The 18,421-nt window shown below is 49.8% G+C and overlaps 10 protein-coding genes across 10 annotated transcripts; 3 read left to right on the top strand and 7 right to left on the bottom strand.

Annotated features, from left to right (window-relative positions):
• Positions 1–274: 274 nt before the first annotated feature.
• Positions 275–2,190, bottom strand: cwc27 (putative peptidyl-prolyl cis-trans isomerase; the record flags this gene model as incomplete). Its single annotated transcript, XM_025680681.1, has 1 exon — positions 275–2,190. The coding sequence occupies exon 1, from the start codon at positions 1,994–1,996 to the stop codon at positions 275–277; it is 1,722 nt and encodes a 573-aa protein (XP_025542699.1). The 5' UTR covers positions 1,997–2,190.
• Positions 2,191–2,454: 264 nt separating this feature from the next.
• Positions 2,455–3,609, bottom strand: BO79DRAFT_278504 (DUF3431 domain-containing protein; the record flags this gene model as incomplete). The annotated part of the gene is made up of 3 exons (XM_025687912.1): positions 2,455–2,500; positions 2,559–3,149; positions 3,215–3,609. The coding sequence occupies 3 exons, from the start codon at positions 3,607–3,609 to the stop codon at positions 2,455–2,457; spliced, it is 1,032 nt and encodes a 343-aa protein (XP_025542698.1).
• Positions 3,610–4,018: 409 nt separating this feature from the next.
• BO79DRAFT_207597 (histidine acid phosphatase) lies at positions 4,019–5,732 on the bottom strand. Its single transcript, XM_025682207.1, has one exon. It carries the CDS (start codon positions 5,655–5,657, stop codon positions 4,224–4,226), a length of 1,434 nt encoding a protein of 477 aa, XP_025542697.1. The 5' UTR covers positions 5,658–5,732; the 3' UTR covers positions 4,019–4,223.
• A 1,611-nt stretch (positions 5,733–7,343) lies between these two features.
• On the top strand, positions 7,344–8,712 carry BO79DRAFT_235811 (aldo/keto reductase family protein; the record flags this gene model as incomplete). Its single annotated transcript, XM_025684520.1, has 8 exons — positions 7,344–7,412; positions 7,469–7,615; positions 7,675–7,779; positions 7,830–8,026; positions 8,076–8,160; positions 8,218–8,273; positions 8,329–8,474; positions 8,537–8,712. 8 exons carry the CDS (start codon positions 7,344–7,346, stop codon positions 8,710–8,712), a joined length of 981 nt encoding a protein of 326 aa, XP_025542696.1.
• A 125-nt stretch (positions 8,713–8,837) lies between these two features.
• BO79DRAFT_278499 (NAD(P)-dependent alcohol dehydrogenase) lies at positions 8,838–10,242 on the bottom strand. The gene is made up of 3 exons (XM_025687910.1): positions 9,899–10,242; positions 9,312–9,844; positions 8,838–9,235 (listed from the first exon to the last, which is right to left on the bottom strand). Exons 1-3 carry the CDS (start codon positions 10,164–10,166, stop codon positions 8,960–8,962), a joined length of 1,077 nt encoding a protein of 358 aa, XP_025542695.1. The 5' UTR covers positions 10,167–10,242; the 3' UTR covers positions 8,838–8,959.
• Positions 10,243–10,539: 297 nt separating this feature from the next.
• On the top strand, positions 10,540–11,697 carry BO79DRAFT_225679 (NAD(P)-dependent alcohol dehydrogenase; the record flags this gene model as incomplete). Its single annotated transcript, XM_025683748.1, has 3 exons — positions 10,540–10,567; positions 10,624–10,679; positions 10,741–11,697. The coding sequence occupies 3 exons, from the start codon at positions 10,540–10,542 to the stop codon at positions 11,695–11,697; spliced, it is 1,041 nt and encodes a 346-aa protein (XP_025542694.1).
• Positions 11,698–11,873: 176 nt separating this feature from the next.
• Positions 11,874–12,638, bottom strand: BO79DRAFT_140396 (tyrosine-protein phosphatase; the record flags this gene model as incomplete). The annotated part of the gene is made up of 1 exon (XM_025678218.1): positions 11,874–12,638. The coding sequence occupies one exon, from the start codon at positions 12,636–12,638 to the stop codon at positions 11,874–11,876; it is 765 nt and encodes a 254-aa protein (XP_025542693.1).
• Positions 12,639–13,210: 572 nt separating this feature from the next.
• Positions 13,211–14,326, top strand: BO79DRAFT_139938 (FPP/GGPP synthase family protein; the record flags this gene model as incomplete). The annotated part of the gene is made up of 2 exons (XM_025678207.1): positions 13,211–13,330; positions 13,394–14,326. The coding sequence occupies 2 exons, from the start codon at positions 13,211–13,213 to the stop codon at positions 14,324–14,326; spliced, it is 1,053 nt and encodes a 350-aa protein (XP_025542692.1).
• Positions 14,327–14,879: 553 nt separating this feature from the next.
• Positions 14,880–16,521, bottom strand: BO79DRAFT_139951 (MFS multidrug transporter; the record flags this gene model as incomplete). Its single annotated transcript, XM_025678210.1, has 3 exons — positions 14,880–15,019; positions 15,069–15,113; positions 15,174–16,521. 3 exons carry the CDS (start codon positions 16,519–16,521, stop codon positions 14,880–14,882), a joined length of 1,533 nt encoding a protein of 510 aa, XP_025542691.1.
• Positions 16,522–17,391: 870 nt separating this feature from the next.
• BO79DRAFT_140818 (SDR family NAD(P)-dependent oxidoreductase) lies at positions 17,392–18,221 on the bottom strand (the record flags this gene model as incomplete). The annotated part of the gene is made up of 2 exons (XM_025678233.1): positions 17,392–18,066; positions 18,129–18,221. The coding sequence occupies 2 exons, from the start codon at positions 18,219–18,221 to the stop codon at positions 17,392–17,394; spliced, it is 768 nt and encodes a 255-aa protein (XP_025542690.1).
• Between the last annotated feature and the right edge of the window lie 200 nt (positions 18,222–18,421).

Raw genomic sequence — 18,421 nt, 5'->3', positions numbered from 1 at the left:
TACACGAAAGAATGCTTCTACACATACCACGATTCTAATGATAGCGGCGCACGTTTTGTTCATAGTATTAAATAAAAATAAAATGACATTAGGTTCTCCTCTCTTGCTTTTTTCTTGTTTCTCTCCCAAACCCCCAGCTGAAATTGAATTCCATTGACGTTCTATCCTCATTCAATTCCGATATACCATATAGAAGTAGTATAGGATATAAGTAGTATAGTATGTATGTATGTTACACATCAACTAATCAATGTCAATGTCAACGAGAGAAAAGTTACTTCCTCCCCTTCTCCCACTCCAAATCTCCCACCCTCCCTCTCTTCCTATCCCTCTCACGATCCCGTTCCATCATCCCCCTCTTCTTCCTCCCAGACCCGGACCCGGACGCAACGATATCCTTCTCCTTCTCGCGCGGATCAATCACCATTAAACTATCCACGTCGTCCGGATGCTCCTTCTTCCATTTCAGATCCTTGCCCAGCGTATCTTTCCCGAAGCGGAGCTGGTGCGTTAACCATCCTTGGTCTGTGTCGTCGCCTAATTGGTTGTCTTCATTGCCTTCGGCGGCATCAGTGCCGGCTGCGTTGTTGTCAGACCAGGATTTGCATGATTGGCAGTTCACGATGAAGTGGAGGTCGCAGAGTTGAGATTCCTCGTCTTCCTCGTCTTCTTCCTTCTCTTTTTGGGGTTTGGGTTGGGGTTGTTTGCTGGTCGTAGTGGTGGTGGTAGGGGCAGTGTCCGCGTTTTCGAGTTTCGCTTTGAAAGCGTTGAACATCTTCAGTGCGGCGTTGTCGCTGGTGCTAGAGAAGCCCGTTATGCCGTTGCTGGCGCTGGTACTTGCTGAGGATCCTGGTGGTGGGCGTCTGCGGCCGCGGATGGCTGTTTGAGGGATCATGGCTTCCAAGGCGGTTTTCTTGCGTCCTGCATCTGATTCCGTGGTTACGGTGCGGCGCATGGAGGCTTTCAGGGATTCGATCTCCGCGTTGGTTCGCTCCAGTTTGGACTTTTGTGCTGGCTGTTCTTCCGGGCTGGGAGAGCGCTCGGGAGACTCTGGATCGCGCAGAGGAAGTTGCGTCGCTGGGTCGGGACTCTTGGGTCGGTCAATGGGTGGAGGGGTGGGCGATGCGCGCTTGCGCGGTGGTGGTGACGGTGACGCCTTCCTTGCCTTGGGCTTTTTCTCTGCTGGCGCAACCCCATTCCCAGTTGTAGTATCCGTCACCAGCGCAGCATTATATTTCGGTTTCGCCGGCCTGACAGGCATCTCCTCACCCTCTTCACCCTCATCATCACCAAAGCTGAGCAGCGTCTTCCCTCCCTTTGCCTTCCCCTTCTTCTTCGCCTGTGCAGTCTTCTTCCCACCCTTCCCTTCAGCAGTCGCAGTCGCAGAACTTCTCGCCGTCAAATCCCTCTTCACAATTTTCCCCTCCAACGGCCCCAACTCACCCACCTCACACCCGGTAACCCTAATGGGGTAAACCGGCCTCTCTGTCCCCTCGACCACCTCCCCCTCCGCAATCTTCAACACATTATAAATACTGTCGCCCTCAATCCTTCCAAACAACGTACACTGCCCGTTTAACTCCCGACTCGCATCCCCCAGCGTAATGAAGAACTGACTCCCGTAGCTCCCGTCCTCGGCTTTCGCCATCCCAACCAATCCGCGCCGATTGAATCGTAACCGGCTGTGCAGTTCATCGCGCAGGACTACTTTCTCGTTCGGATCGCGCGCTGTCGGGTCGTATTCGAATTCGGGTTCCTCGTAGATGCTTGTTCCGCCTGAGCCAGTTCCCGTTGGGTCGCCACCTTGGAGGATGAAGTTGGGAATGATTCGGTGGAAGATTGTCCCTGTGTAATAGTTGTCTTGGATGTGTTGAAGGAAGTTGCGGCATGTTAGGGGCGTTTGGGAGGCGAAGAGCGCGATGTGTAGGGGTCCCAGGGTTGTGTGCAGGGTTGCGGAGGCGGTGGCGGTGGGTTCGGTGTTGTAGTGTGTCGACATCTTGGTTCAAGAGCGCACGGAGGCGTGCAGGTGTGAGGGTTTTAGGGTGGTGGTTGTTTGGTGGTAGTGATCAGTGGCAGCTGGAGCTGCGCGATTGGGGAGTTCCGTGTAGCTAGGTAGGTGGATAGGTGGCAGTTGTTGAATTGATAGGGTTAATTTCAATTCATTAAATTCAAGGACGAGGTGACGACCCGAAATAGGGTCCGTGGTGCGAGGGAGCGCGTGCGGAGGTGAAGTCGGAGATGAAGTTGAAGCAGTTGGAAATTTGCGTGGGTCACGCACGTCATGTCGCGCCGGCGCGGCGGTAAGTATTAATAGCGTAGCTCCCCTCCGCTTGATCTATTCTACAACTAACCCCTACTTGTACCACTACTGCTGCTGCTGCTCTCGATATGAGCATAACTGACTATATTAAATCTAGTATCCCTATTTCATTACGGAGCTACATCACTGAAAAATCACAACCCATAAACATCCTCAAAACACTTGGCCGTATCAGGACAACTAACACCAGTCAGCAAACACATCACCCCAAGCATTGACAAACATGAACTCGACTTACTATACAGCTTCCCTCCCAAAAATAACATGCCACAATGACCCCATCACCTGCTCAATCTCCTCATCTTTCAACTTCGTCTCCATCACCCACTGCTGATACCTCATATACTCCTCCCTGGGCCGCTTGTGCACCTGCTCCCTCGACACCGCAAACTGTCCACAATACGGCGTCGCAATCTTCTCCGGCACATCAGTGCTATTGAAGACCGTCTTCCAAATGACCGGATACTCCTGCTCAATCGTTGTGACTTGCGCACTAGTCTCGTTGGCATCGGAAATCGGACGGATCACATTCCCACATTCGTCATTTGAATTGGAACCAGAACTACTGCTAGTAGTACAGCGGAGATTAGCGAACCCGTTCTTCTGCACAAAATCCCGTCGGAGAAAAGTAACGGCTGCCACGTTCCCGTAGTCGCGGAACTCAGTGTGACCTGGTTTGCGGTGGTTGTGCAGGAACACAATCGTCGCGGGCAGATGGTGGTAGTGGTCGATGATGTACTGGAGGTAGACGGTGCTGGCTTTGCCTTTGTTTTTGGGGATGCTGAGGGGGTGGCGCCGGTCGTCGCGCGTGTAGATTGCGTGGCGCCAGCTGGAATTGTCAATGGTGATACAAGAAGTATGGATGAGGTGTAGGGGGGGGGGGGGAGCGCTCACTCGGGCAATTCATTGATGAGCCAGTCAGGTCTTTCGAACTTGAGTCGCCCGACGACAATGACGCCGTCAATGGGTGTCTGCGTCGTGTCCAGCATGTTGTCGATGACCCATTGAGGGGATGCAGTGTCCTTCTGGTATGAAGGAAGGAGGTCCGTTATCGAAGGACGCTTCTTCCTACCCATTGATGGGGAGGGCGTTGCTGAAGGGGTGTGCGATACGTCTGCAATATCCGGCTGTATAGACTGGGTAGGTTTGCTGGATTGATATTCATCCTCCAGAGGATTTGTTTCGGGGATAACCTCCTGCTGTTGCTGGACTGTGCTCACTTGCGATCCGACCCAGAGTACAGTGAGGACCAACAGAGCGGCCATCGTTAAGCGGATAAGGACCTGCATGGTTGAGTAGATGCTGGGCCTGTAAGACTGGCTGCGGGTGTCGCGTTCGCGGGCTGGAGAGCGCACCGGAGTCCCTCATGGAGATTGACTGTAGATGTGTCTGGAGTGGTAGTCGTAAGGAGAGAAGAGTGCCTCGTCATCGAAGAAACTTTGCGATTGTATCCAGAACAGCCGAGGTCATGATGTAACGGCTTAGGTGTCGCGATGGCGGGCCTCCCCGTGGTGGAACCAGAAGTGCATCCATCCATGGTTCAGGGTGTTCGTCGCATCCAGGCCTCGACCCAATTTTTGATGCAATCTACTTTGAAGATGTGGCTACCGGAAATGAGACGGTTCAGCTATTGACAAAGAGTCCGAGGTGGAAGAGGAAATAGCTACGAGGAATATTTGGTGCGGCGCAGAATATTGGAATGACGGCAGCGTCAGCTTGGTAGAATATCATAAAGACTGTAGTGCTAATGTAGGCTCATTATAACTCGGACCAGGATCCCGATACGAAGCCAGTTATTGGTTAAAAAGTAGCACAAGACTGGAAATCACGATGCTCCAGCCATCATAAAATCATCGCTCATCCAAACTCATCAAGAATACATGCTCACTGCTTTTAGTCTCTCCTAAGAGGTCTTGTCTTCCTCGTCGGCAGCTGCGTTCTGTGCAACTGCGCCTTTCTTGGTAATGCGGAATCCTCCCACGAGAAGGAGGAGCGCCTCTGCACCAAGAATGACCGCCAAAGTTACCATTGCACCGATAACACCCGCTACCGGCCGGGAGATACCACTGCTTGACTTCTGCTGAGGCGTAGAAGTAGAGGTAGTGTTGGAGCTGGTCGAGTAAGACGCACATTGACCATCAGTGTTACCACATGCCTGGCACCACTGCGACTGCGATGTGACGGCAATCTTCGTGCTCAGACGCTCAAAGTCGGACCAGGGAATGGTGGCACTTGACCGGCCGTAAAGTGGGTACTCAGTAGGGCTATCGTTCTTTGACTCATTGAGTGTACCGTTATGGAAGACGAATCGCACACTGATGTCGGAAGTGGAAGGAAATTCACTTGAGGTTGAGTTCGTCACCAGTTCCCATGCCATAGAGGAAGCATAGTCGGGAATTCCAGTGAAGTTGACGTCCGCAGCAGGGAGTTGTGCCAGACCAAAGTAGGAGAGGAACGTGCCGTAGGAGCCGAACTGAATATTCAGCTTGGTTTTCCCCTTGGATGTGATCGTCTTGTTCAAGCCTTGAAGAACGTCACCTGCCAGCATGGCGCCTGCTACGGCTCGGACGGGCTCGGACGAGTTGTAAGCTAGGTTGTATTGCTCAATGTTAGCCAGCAGGAAGGCCTGGTGGAGTTGCTCTGCTGTTGGCACATTGGTGGTATTGTGAATGGACCCGACATTAAGGTAATCAAAAATGGTGTAGGCATTCTTGAAGCTCATTGAAGATTCGGAGAAGGTACTGTTCAATAGCGACGAAAGCGATTGATAGAAATCGGTGGTAGAATCAAGAAGTGAATTATACAAGGACGAGCTGTAGTAGTTGTTGCTGCTGACTTCCGCATTCTGGCAATTGGTCGCACTCTGCAGCCAGGTGGTGTCCTCGCTGTTTGATCCCGAGTCGGTCATGGACAAGGGGATCAGCTGGTACCCATCGAGGGGAGAGTCGACGACTGTTCCATCAGCCAAGGTCTCGTTGGCTGACGAGCCGACAGGCGGATAGACTCCTTGCAAAAATCCTGTGGCAGAATTTTGCAGCACATCGTCAGACGGGGTAGAGGCACTGATCTGGCTCAGCTTGACAATGTCTTCACTGATATTTTGGATCTGCAGAGAGGAGTCCGAATCAATGTAGCGGCTCCGCCAGTAGGTACCAGTGGTATAGACCTCACGGTAACCCAGATCGGTCAATTCCGTGTCCTTCAGCACCTTAGCCGTGCGGTCTCCATGCCGAGCAAAGATGTAAGCACCTAGCACCTTCTCAGCAGATGCTGGAAGGGCCAGAGACATGACCATCAAGGCCAGACAGAGACCAGAAGATTGCGAAGAAGTGCGCATGATGAGCCAAGCGTGGTGTCACTGGGAGGAGAAGTGAGGGGAAGTAGCAGACTATCTATAAAGGGCGTAAAGACATGCATGCATGGGTGGATTTAGAAGAAACCCCGCGGAGAAGGCTCTTATCATGATGACTCGCCCACGGCGGGGTCCGCGAGAGTGTTTCCCGGAAAGGCAGGATTGGGGAGGGAAAGAAGGACCGACAGGGTTGAGCCATTCTAGACCCGGATGCAGATAGAGGCAATCCGTGGACGAATCGTTGGGCTGGTTGGCTTGGATAGCCCGCCTTGGCTGTAGCCGGTCTCTTGGCTGTCACGAAGAGTCAACAGAAGAGACATTAAAGGTAATTGAGTTTAATAAGCGAAATCAGGCATACTCTAGATAAGCGATAGTATATGTCAAGATGGGTATCGAGATAGAAAGTCAATGGATGTCTGAGAGGTGTTGTTGGGGACTTAATCTTTCCCCAGACCATGAGCTGTTCTCAAATGCCGAGGAGAAGCAAAACAGGGCTCTTCCCCACTTTTGACTTTTGGAGTCCCTGCAGTATAGGGCGGAGATGTTGACCAATGATTTCAACGCTTGCAAAACACTGAAGATTCCGAGTGGCATCACATGACTACAGTGGTATGATATTGCTCTGCCACTTATGATTACGCATAATTTGATTTACATGTCTTTCCTGGCCCTAAAACCTGAGTGAGATTGACCTACGGCTTATGCTCTGTATGCTTTAGTCAACAGGAGATATCTATCATACCGTCTGAGTCTGCTCTTATTTCACTCTTCTCTGATCTATGTTCCCTATCCTCATTAACACTCATGTTTCTTTGCCAAATTGCAGACACCGAAGACCTGTATCAAGTGAATACTACTTATTGTGGTGTGTTTGATACTATCTTTTCTGCTAACATATTTTACTGGGCGAGGACTGACACATCAGATGCAACAACTGAAGGTGGGAAGATAACTGTTACAGCAGAATCGCGGATGGTATCACCTACGCATCTGATGCACAAGGGTACTCCCGGGTTGCGCCCGGGAGTAGATCTGCTTGAGGATATGGTAATCAATCCTAAAACATTTATCTTTGTTTTGTATCCAGGTAGATCATGCTTCTCCGCTACCCTGTGACACCTGAAGCACTCCTTATGTATACGCCAAATTGCGAGTTGCGCAGCTCTCAATAACATGGACTATTGCATTGCTATCGACCTGGTCACTGCGACTATACCGTGTGCCGAGCATCTGGATTTTTGTAACCGGAAGCCATGGAAGCCTCCTTCAACACCTTTAGCCGTTCCGACAAACTTGAAATTTTCATCCTGATTTTGCGTTATATCTGCTTCTCATTACCTTATGGGAGTCCTACGGGAAAATAACTACTATGGATATTGGCGATCTCTTCCACTGCCCCACAGCGTGGGATATTATCCTATGGGAAGCTCGGAAAATAGCCCGGAAAAGCATCCGGATACCCTACTACTTTTCCGACAACCGCATTATTTATACGCGATCTATATTCTTCCTACTCGAAGAAATGTAACCTCAAAATAGACGATAGTTATATCATTACTACCTCCGCATAGTTGCTCAAATATACACTTTCCACCGTTCGCACTCTCATTTACTGTGGCCCTTCTACTCTTTCCAACAAGTCACCTACTATAAAACAACGGTTTTATAAAGATGGCATTAGGTCGCACCTTCAAGCTCAACACAGGCTACGACATGCCTGCCGTTGGCCTAGGAACGTGGGTGCGTCAATTACCTTTACGCAAAATGAATCCTGTTCATGCCTGACGGATAAATAGCAATCGAAGAAAGACGAAGTCCGCGATGCCGTCATCGCAGCCTTGAAATGCGGCTATCGGCACATCGACGCGGCAGCAGTGTACGGCAACGAACAAGAAGTGGGTGATGGGATCAGACAGTCTGGCGTTCCGCGGAAGGACATTTTCGTAAGCAATGCCTCAAACCGAATCAGAGTACATGATACATCGCTAACATGTATATGTAGCTTACCAGCAAGCTATGGAACACCCACCACCATCCTGAGAACGTCGAAGAGGCTGTGGATAAATCGCTCGCTGATTTGCAGACTGATTATCTTGATCTGTATCTTGTATGTTGACGATGCGTCCAAGCTGTTGAAGTGGTGCTAAGAAATGTTAGATCCACTGGCCTGTCGCTTTCAGATACTCAACAACCACTATCCAGCCCGTTAATGAACAAACGGGTCTGATTGATGTCGTGGATGTTCCGATCAAGGATACATGGGCTGCTATGGAGAAGCTAGTCGAGAAGGGGAAAGTTCGCTCGATCGGAGTGAGCAACTTTACTCGCGAGAAGATTGAGGAGTTGTTGAAGACGTGAGTGTGCTTGTTACTATGTCTGTAACAAAGCTGACAGTATCCATAGAGCGAAGATAACCCCCGCAGTCAACCAGATCGAAGCTCACCCGTTTCTTCAGCAGAAGGATCTGCTGGAGTGGTCGACGCAGAAGGTAAGATACTCCACATTTTTGACACAATGGCTCTCATACTAAGTTGACAATGTACAGGGAATCGTAATAGCAGGCTACTCCCCTTTAGGCAACAATATCTATAACATCCCCCGGTATGCACCCCATATTCTATCTTCACATACCACAATCCACTAACAGATAATCCAGCGCCGTCGATGACCCCCTCGTCATCGAAACAGCCAAGAAACTAAACAAAACCCCCGCACAAGTCCTAATCAGCTGGGCTGTACAACGCGGAACCGTCGTGCTTCCCAAGTCCGTGACCCCAGAGAGAATCGAGAGTAACTTCCAAGGTAATCCCCCCTGTTTGCCCTCATGTACATAGTTCTTCTATATGCTGATATGCACTGAAAAGATTTCCTCCTCCCCGATGACGCATTCTCTACTATCGAGTCACTGGAGCGACACCAGCGGATGAACTTCCCGGCTAGAATTGGAGTGGATATTTTCTCGGAGGTTGGTGAGGAGAGTGTGAGGAAGAGTGCGCTTGCTTGGGCGGAGGAGCAGAGGGTGTTAAAGGCGAAGGCTTAGTTCTAGAAATCGGACATCTTAGTTCAGGCTATGTGTGAGGGGTCGTATGTGGGGGTCTGCTGACTTTAGCGGACGGATGTACATCACAAGGAAATTCGAAGATAGTTTGGTAGAGATATGGTTACCTTGATTCAACTTGATGAGAAGTAGTAAGCCTATCACCAAGGATCCTAGGATCGAACTATGTTCTCGGCACGTTACATCAAGTTAACACAGTCAAATTTCTCTATTTATCTACTATCTATGATTAATCATCCAAAATCTGCACCTTAATCGCCCCCGAACGAGGGTTGCTAGCCGTATCAAACGCCTGCAACCCCTCCTCCAACTTATACCGATGCGACACCAGCGGCTTGAGATCAATCATACCCGCAGCGACCAGAGCAATCGACTTGGGGTAGATATCATGGTATCTATACTGGAACTTGAGGTTGATTTCCTTGGCGGACATGTGCATGAACGGAATGTTTTGGAAGTCTTTTCCGACTCCGATCACGAACACGGTGCCTCCGAAGCGGGTGGCCTGTATCAATCAGTCAGTCACCTATCACCGGAGACACAGATATTTGTGGATTAGGGAAAAGGAGGAGAAAACTTACATAGATACCAGCATGCACACTACTCTCCACACCCGTACACTCCATAACAAGCTTCGCCTCCTGTCCCAGCTCGGATATGATCCGTTGACCAAGATCCGCCGAGCTCTCGCCCCTTTCTACCTTGATCGGTCGGACGCGGGGAACCAGCTCTTTGGCCTTTGCGAGACGGTTCTCATCGAGGTCGGTAATAACGATGGGCTCAGCGCCAGCGGCGTTGGCAGCGAGTAGAGTGACCAGACCAATGGGTCCAGCGCCGCAGATAACGAGTGGATCGGCGAGTCGTAATCCAGAGCGATCAATACCCGCCAGCGCGACGGTCAGTGGCTCGAGAAGAGAACCCTCTTCGAAGGAGACGTGGTCGGGGATCTTGTGGAGCCAGGCCTCAGGGTGGGCGTGGTATCTGCGCAGAGTACCATGGTGCGGGGGTGTGGAGAAGAAGACCACGTCCGGACAGGCGTGGTAGAGACCTGTTCGGCAAAAATCGCAGGTGGGTTTGGAGCAGGGGACGCCGCATTCGAGGGCGACGCGGTCACCTGGAGGTTGGAATGGTTAGTGGGTGGTTGTAAGTGGGCTGGTGATGGACTTACCAGGCTTGAAGCGTGTAACGGCCTCGCCGACTTGTAGTACCACGCCGGCACTCTCGTGCCCTAGTCCGTTGTCGCCCGTCACGATCATGGGCCCGATATGGCCATGTTTCCAGAAGTGCACATCAGAGCCACAGATTCCGGTCGCGCGAACGTGCACTAGGCACTCGGTTGGTGCGATCTTGGGGATTTCGCATTCCACTAGCCGCAGGTCGTTGGCTGGGCTGGTGTGGATGGCGTAGTTGGTGGGCTTTTGTTGGAGGATTTCCATTGTGTTAGATGTGCGCAACGTTGTAAAAGGATAATATACACCTTTGAAAGGAATGGGGAAGTGCCATATTTATGTGATTTATCTCTCCTTTGGATCACATTTTTGCCATACTTCAAAAATTAGACGGCGATACCCCCGAGACGCGGGGGAATCGATGGACAACTGGACAAGTGTGGGGTAGTGGTGGGGAAGGGCTCTCGGGGATATTTCCAGCCTGTGGCACCGTTGATTCGTTCGGCGATAGCGCCGGGCCAATCACCGCTCAAGCTGTATGCAACGTGAGACGATGTTTGATCTATAAGATTAGACCAAAGCAGTGCATGGATGCATAGACCAGAAATCTCTCCGATTAATCATTATAGAGGATACCAATATGCCAACACCGCAGCTATCGATAAACCGTGCGTTGGTTCTGCACCCGGGAGGCACTTTCACCTACTCTGAGCGCGAAATATAGAATCTGATCGGGATGTTCTTGTCCGCGTGGTAGCCACCGGTCTCTGTGGTTCAGATGTACGTGAATGTTTCTTCTCATCTATGATAGATATAATCTTCTGACACCGTCTTCACGCAGATCCATTACTGGCAGCATGGAAAGCTCGGTCGATACGAAGTCACCCAGCCCCTTGTTCTCGGCCACGAGTCCTCTGGCGTGATCGTGGCTACAGGAAGCAATGTCGATGGACTGAAATTAAATGATCGTGTAGCCTTGGAGCCTGGAATCTCCTGCAACGTCTGCTCGTACTGCCGCAGCGGCAGATACAATCTCTGCACGTCCATGCAGTTTGCTGCCACACCCCCCGTCAACGGTACTCTGTGCACATATTATCGGGTTCCTGCTCAATGCTGCTATAAGCTGCCCGACACTGTGTCCTTTCGTAATGGTGCGCTGGTCGAACCCTTGAGTGTCGCAGTACATGCCTGTCGTTTGGGAGGCGACATGCAAAATCGCAATGTGGTGGTATTTGGTGCTGGACCGGTCGGATTACTTTGCTGTGCCGTGGCTGCTGCGTTTGGAGCTAGTACGGTAGTAGCTGTTGATGTTGTGGAGGAGAGACTAGAATGTGCGCGTCGTTATGGCGCAACGCATACTTATCGGATGCAGACAGCCCAGGCGGAGGGGGGTAGTAGTAATGAAGCGCAGATTCGTGCTCTCACGGGTTTACCTGAGGGCGTTGATGTTGTTCTTGATGCCTCAGGGGCAGAAGCTTGTCTTGCGTGTGTGATTGACGTCCTTGCATCTGGAGGTACTTTAGTGCAGGTTGGACTTGGAAAGCCTACTGTGGCTTTCCCAGTTGGAATGGTCTGCGATAAGGTGATCGCCTTCAAGGGGAGTTTTCGGTATGGGCCGGGCGACTATAGATTGGCTATTGGACTGCTGAGTTCTGGACGGGTCCGGGTTGATGGCTTGGTGACGCATGAATTTGACTTTGAGAAGGCGGAAGAGGCGTTCAAGAATGTTGTGGCACGGAAAGGGATCAAGAGTGTTATATATGGACCATCGCTTGATAGCCATATGCGGATGGCATGATGCCTCAGATAGTGAATTGGACTTACAAAATCTGAATGCATAAAGGATTGTGCTTAGTGAGGTTCCAAGTCTATTGAGGTAGAGAAGGGATGTAAAGAAAGGACGTAGGAACCGAAACGTGAAATTAAGAAACGTGTATGTCATTCAAAGCCATTTCTACACTCTACAAAATGTGGTTAGAGATTCACCGTCAGATTGTTGTAGATAGTAGCATAGTCAACATCACTGAATCCAAGTGACGATAGATAACCCCGACCGTCACGATACGTCTCTCTCAGGTAAGAAAGAAACAGCTTCATAGAGCCCGGGAGTGCCTTGAAATGATTCTCAAGGGCAATTGGTGAAACCGAAATCCCGTCCATGAAAGCAGTCTTGAAAAGTTTCGCTTTTCTCTCGTGGATAATATCCTTAATCTCGTCCTGCGATAAAGTGTAGTCGTAGATTATATCCGTCTCGCACACACCAAGGACGAACAAGAGCAGAGAGATAAAGACACCTGTTCGGTCCTTTCCAAGCTCACAGTGCACTAGCACAGGGCACGAGGGATTATCTCTGATATACTCGAATATAGCTCTGAAACACTTCACCGAGTTATTGACGGTATGGATGTATAAGCGAGCGACTGATTCCGCTGGTGATTTAGATATTCCCTCAAAATAGGTCTGGAGGGTTTCGGGATCAGGGTTCGCGAGGGCGGGCAAAGACACAACAGCTCCATCAAGCAGCACCTTTGGCCTTATGTGCTCCACTGTGCTTCTGAGATCAAAAATAATTTTGATCCCTAGTTGTGATTGCAGTATATGAGCCCCGGGATGCCCAATAGAATCCAAGTTGGCCGAGCGATATATCAAGTCTTTGCGCATGCACCGGTGGGGTGAGACATGATAACCTCCCACGTTCCGCAAATTCCATAGCCCAAGATCCTGATATGATTTCGACATTTCGTCAGTTCAGTGAAGGTAAGTACGAGTAAAGGAATCTCGAGGAAGAGAGGGAGCGAGTGAGAATGTGTGGGTTTTTGGTGAAAAGGCTTCCCGCATGTAAGGCATGGACGTGTACAGGTGGGTGGAATGTTTCATGTGGTAAAGCTGCTGTGTACCGATGAGGTAGGCATGATTAGGTTCTCCTTCTGAAATGAACCGTACGATAAATTGAGGCGTCTCACTATTAAGGGTGATATACAGGGCAGGTCGGAAAACTATATTCCAGTGACATCGGGTTCTATTGGGCCTCGCATGCAAGGATCCATTATAGAACGAGTAAGCTACCCGTTACGTCAAGGCGTTGCAGACCGATGTGCAAACATGTGTTGCGGAACAGGTTTGTTGCATATCGTGTCAAGGAAAGCAGGAAGTTTAGAGTCCCTCGAGGGTTGTCGAGTCTGTACACGCGGTCTTGCGCTCATGACCATGGATTAGTGTCAAACTCAACTTTATCCCGCCCAGAATTTGACAAGCTGTACTTGTACTTCATCCGGACCCTGTTCACTATCTCTATAGCTCCCTGAGACATAATGGCCTTTACGGTTGATCGCAGCAAGTTTGACGCTGTCCTCGCGGAGCTCGTCGAAAATGTTAAGGAACATTTTGCCTCGAAAGGAGCATCTCATGAAGTGATCACTCACGTCGAGAAGGTAGGAAATTGATCCATTCTCCCAGAAACGCACTTGCACCTCATCATTATAACATGAAAGTAGTGCTTCTATGAGAATTCAACGAACGGCAAAATGCTCCGCGGGCTCTCTGTCCCTCAAACGGGCCTGTCGACCTTGAACCTCCCTATAACCGAGCAAGAGTTTCACGACCTCTGTATACTCGGGTGGCTTGTTGAGTCACTTCAGGCATATTTGTTGATGCATGATGATATCATGGATAACTCATCAACTCGCAGGGGCAAGCCGTGCTGGTATCGACGCGCATCAGTCGGGATGAAGGCAGTAAACGACGGTGATATACTTAAGTCATCAATTTTCTTCCTTCTAAAGCTACATTTCCAAAAATACCCAGCATATCTAAAAATAATGGAGACTTTTCACGAATTCGCTTTCTTGACTGAAATTGGACAAGAATGTGACGGCATTGCTTCCGATAACCGGAGCACCGAACAATGGAACATGGCAGAGTATGATACTATATGCGAGTTGAAGGGGGGATACTACGGCTTTTACCTATCGGTTCTTCTTGCCTTGCAGTATTTACAACTCGACACGCCCAATAATATCCAGCAAACACGGGATATTCTTGTCCCGCTGGGCAGTTTTTACCAGTTTCAGAATGAGTATCTAGATATCTTCGGTAACCACCGTCTGACTGGGAAGATTGGCACCGATATACAGGAGAATAAGTGCTCTTGGGTTATTATCCAGGCATTGAGGATGTGTTCTACCGAACAGCGGCATATCCTGCTTGAGAATTACGGTCAGCCAAGTCGAGATTCGGCGATGGAATGCCAGCGGATCTTCGAACTTTTGCCTCTGAGGGAGGAGTATAGGTTAAGGGAAGACCGTGTCTTTGGCAGGCTGGAAGCTAGTGTATGCAAATTGGATGAGAGCGAGGGCTTGGGAAAAGGCATTTTTGGGATTCTTTTTGACTCTGTTCGTGGAGTGACAAGGCAGCAAGTACCACATTGAAAAGCCACTCAGAATAGCAGAAACCCAAATGGGATTTACTAGTATGTTGGGACACATATCTCTCCGGCGCCCGGTTGACAGTACATGCAATATATCCTTTTTGGTCTAGCCTTTAGTGTGCCGACGATATATATTTTACGTCCTGAATGTCAGCTTCCTGGGCTATTATTTATATCATTAGTAATGTTCCACTTTTTCTCATTCAGGTGAAATGAGACCTAAATTGCGAGTAATGACTTTCTTTGACGGACACCAAGCCTACTCGGTGGACCGATTCTCTATACCCCTTACAGACATCCCTCCGCTACGTCACTTCAATCCCCGTACATGATTCGATCATGTTTCACTGCATTCATTCCAATGACCAGAGTAGACGAGAGATGGTAAGTTGACTTGGTAATGTTGGACAAATCCTGTGACCAGGCGAATTGCTAAAATTCCTGGCTAGCATGCGCGAACTCCAATTCGGAAGTAGCATACCACCTAATGCAAGGTCTCCAAGTATCCTGGCCCACTAAATATCCTAATGGCCATCACTAGCGTGTTGCTAGCACTACTTTCTGTGTTCCATTGTTGCGTGTATGTCTGTCCTAGCGTGCAATAGCTTCTGGGCGAATGGTGATCGTTTGCGAAGGGTAGGTCCATAGAAGTAGACGACATAAACAGTCGCGACAAGGAATATGGATATGCAGACTATGGTTTGGATCAGTAATTTGCTGCAGCAGGACCAAAAGTTACTTACATAGGATTGTCGACGCATATTCCAAATGATAGTCACCACCAATATCTGACGGATTTGTCAGCCACTATACACAGGCAAACAGGTCTACATTGAGGGTTGCCATACTTTCATAAAAGGGCGTCGCAGGTACAGTCAACACACCAGCCAAAAAATCTCTAGCCCACCCATTACCTCCTGTAGCAGACGCCGAGTAGGGACCATAAGCACAAATCATGTAGTCGATGGTGGCCATGAAAATGCTAAAGTTGGCAATTCCGACCAAAGCTGAAAAGAACATACTGCCAATCCAATGTGCCTGCGGAAGACTTGTCCATGCAAAACCAATAAGTCCAATGGGAAGACACGGGGCAGTGTAAAGAAGCCACCAGAGTCGAGATTCGTATTGGGCCCTCTCGTCGTTGGGCTTGCTGCGACGTTCGTGAATGTTGCGTTTGATCACTGGGATGACCATGATCCAGGTGATAACGTAGCCTATCATGATGGGAAGAAAGGAAAGACCAACAGCAACGGCACTGAAGTTCCATTGTGCGTACACGAGTCCGAAGGATTGAATGAATATAAAGATCAGAGCGTCAGTAAAGCCACTTAACAGGGAGAGACACAGCACGATGGGCTCGGTGAGCAGCATGTGGAACGGTCGAAGCCAGGTCCCGACAATCTCCTTCCCTGAGAAGCGGTCCTTGAGAGGTATCAATTCAGTCGGGCCGTACACATTCTCCCCCTTTTCTCGCCGCCGCTTGGCAATCCTATCAATCATAACCGATGTTCTTGTTTCTGGAACGAGGATCAAATGAGCCAGCTGGACGAAGCCACCGAAGATAAGCTGGATCCAGATGTTCCATCGCCACGGGAGGTATGCTTCCACGAAGCCCCCGACCACAGGACCAAGGACTGATCCACCAACAGACGAAAACACCACACATGCCACTGCATACTGCTGGTCTTCAGGCTCCCATAGATCTGCTATCATTCCCAACGTCACGGAGCCGCCGGCTGTACAGATCCCACCAAGAGCCCGACCAACCATGATGGTAGCAAAGTTGGGAGCAATACCGACGGGGATTTGCCATATGTTGACCAGGAAAAGACTCAGTTGAAGGATAGGTTTCCGGCCCATCTCTTCACTCCAGGGTGCCCAGAGCTCACACCCGAAGGCATATAAGATGAGAAAGATCATTGCACCGCAACGAGCCGCCTGCTTGCTCACGTTGAATTCTTCGGAGATTCCGGATATGGCATTGGAGTAAAGGCTGGTATTGAAGTTCATGGATGTCTGCACGAGGAATATGACAATGATTATCGTCCATTTTTTAGAGGATGGGAACAAAAATCCAAGTTCTGAGTAGCAATCGGCTTCGGTGAGGATCTTTGAGCGTGATGCGGATTCGATCTCGTCACACGTAGGCTGCTGAGAGGCAACCTTTCGGTGGCAACCAGTTGAGGGGGCCGACATGTCTGTGAAGGGTAAAACTCATGAAAATAGAAATAGGGTGTGACTAAAGATGGGAACAAACTGTGAAAGGAATGAGAAGAAGAACCCTCAGCAGAGTATGAGGAGGGAAAAAAAGAAAGAAGAGCACCATATACGAAGAAGGAAAGGCGTTTTATATTACCCCAGAACCCCAGACATAGCCCCCGCATAGGCTGTCAATTCGGCATTCATGCCAATGTTTTACGATGGGCACCCCCAGTTTCTTGCCTAGTCCCGGTCCAATGTTGTCCGAGAGGCAAGCCGCCGGGATATAGCCATAATTGAATTTAAAGGTTTGAGTAGCAGTTATTTCCTGGTGGTTCGGGTCCGCGGACCCATCTACAGATGACTACTATCTAGTACCGGCAGCACGAAGACCAAATGCTTGCTAATTCGGGCTCTGGAAAAATGAGTTGATTAGAGGTAACCAATGTTGAATCCACATCTACAGGTCAAGTTGTGGCCTCATTCGGATGAATATGTTTTCCACGAGCTCATATTTGGGGCCGATGACCGGGACGAGCCCTGACTGTGGGACTCGGCTCGCGGAGCTATCGCCGTGATAAACGCCGGGGATTTTCCCGATAGCATCCACTAGGCTTCGTCAGAGACTTAGCCTCCCCCATGGAGAATAGTGAATATCCTGAGCAACTCGAAGCGATGAGTTTCAGGATTATGTTGGGGTAGTGGCGACCTTGCTGCCGTGATGGCGGGGTGGTTTTGTTCTAAGGACCACAAGCGTAGTATCGAGCCCGAAGATGTTAACCTGTAGCTCTAAGGCAAAAACTCGGTCAAAAACCATAATCAATAGCCAAGTCTATTAATTCTCTGTCTGAGTAAATAAGCCTCTGTTTAAATATACAACATCCCACCATTAGCGCATATCACATCTCCCGTCACCCATCGGGACCTCTCTTCAGCCAAGAACGACACAATGTCCCCGATATCTCGCACGGTTCCACATCGCTGCCCAGCCGGGACCTTCTTGTTCTGCTCCTCCATCCGCTTCAAATGCACTTCTCCAGCTGCCTGATACATATCTGTATCAACAGGGCCGGGATTGACCGCATTCACGGTTACTCCGTATTTATGACCAAGTTCTGTTGCCCACACCCGTGTGAGACCCTCCACTGCTGCTTTACTGGCTGCATACACAGACTGGGTGGCATAACCGCCCCTAGAAGATATAGACGACAAATTGATAATTCGACCGCCGCGGGGTATGTATGGAAGTATAGCCTGTGTCATGAAGACCACCGCTCGCACGTTGACGTCCATCAGGTGCATGTAGCTTTCCATGGTAACTTCTTCCAGCGGCCGGTTGTCACCCGCGCCAGCGTTGTTCACAAGGATATCAATTCGGTCTGTCTGGAAAGCATCAAGAGCTGCTTGTATGATCATCTTCGGGGCCTTTGGGTCGGTGATGTCGGCTTGAACTGCAACGGCTTCATGGTTGTCTTGTCGGAGCGATTCGATAAGCGCATTTGCAGCTTCGCGCGAAGATGGGGAGACGTAGTTGAATGCCACCTGCATCGACTGTGTTAGAACCATTAATGTTTTGCAGATTGACAGTATTTGCTGCTAATTACCTTTGCACCCTGTTCACTCAAACTGCGGACGATGCCGGCGCCGATTCCGCGCGCTCCGCCAGTGACAATCGCAACTTTTCCTTCGAGAGACATGATGGGTTTCTTCAGATTGTGTGTGAATCGAGTACTGAATACCAATTCAGCCGGGTCTTGCCGTGGTTTCATTGTTTAAATGGCCTGCAGAATCAGCCGAAATCTGCAATATGTCATTGGGTCCGAGCCGTGCAGAGAGCAACGGATCTATCGCCGTCGTGCATCGGGGCTATTTCCGGGTGCCGATGAGTGGATGCCGG

This window comes from Aspergillus costaricaensis (assembly GCF_003184835.1).
Source record: "Aspergillus costaricaensis CBS 115574 unplaced genomic scaffold BO79scaffold_6, whole genome shotgun sequence".
Taxonomy (NCBI): domain Eukaryota; kingdom Fungi; phylum Ascomycota; class Eurotiomycetes; order Eurotiales; family Aspergillaceae; genus Aspergillus; species Aspergillus costaricensis.
The sequence above is the reverse complement of the archived record's forward strand: the minus strand, read 5'-3'. Positions and strand labels throughout refer to the sequence as shown.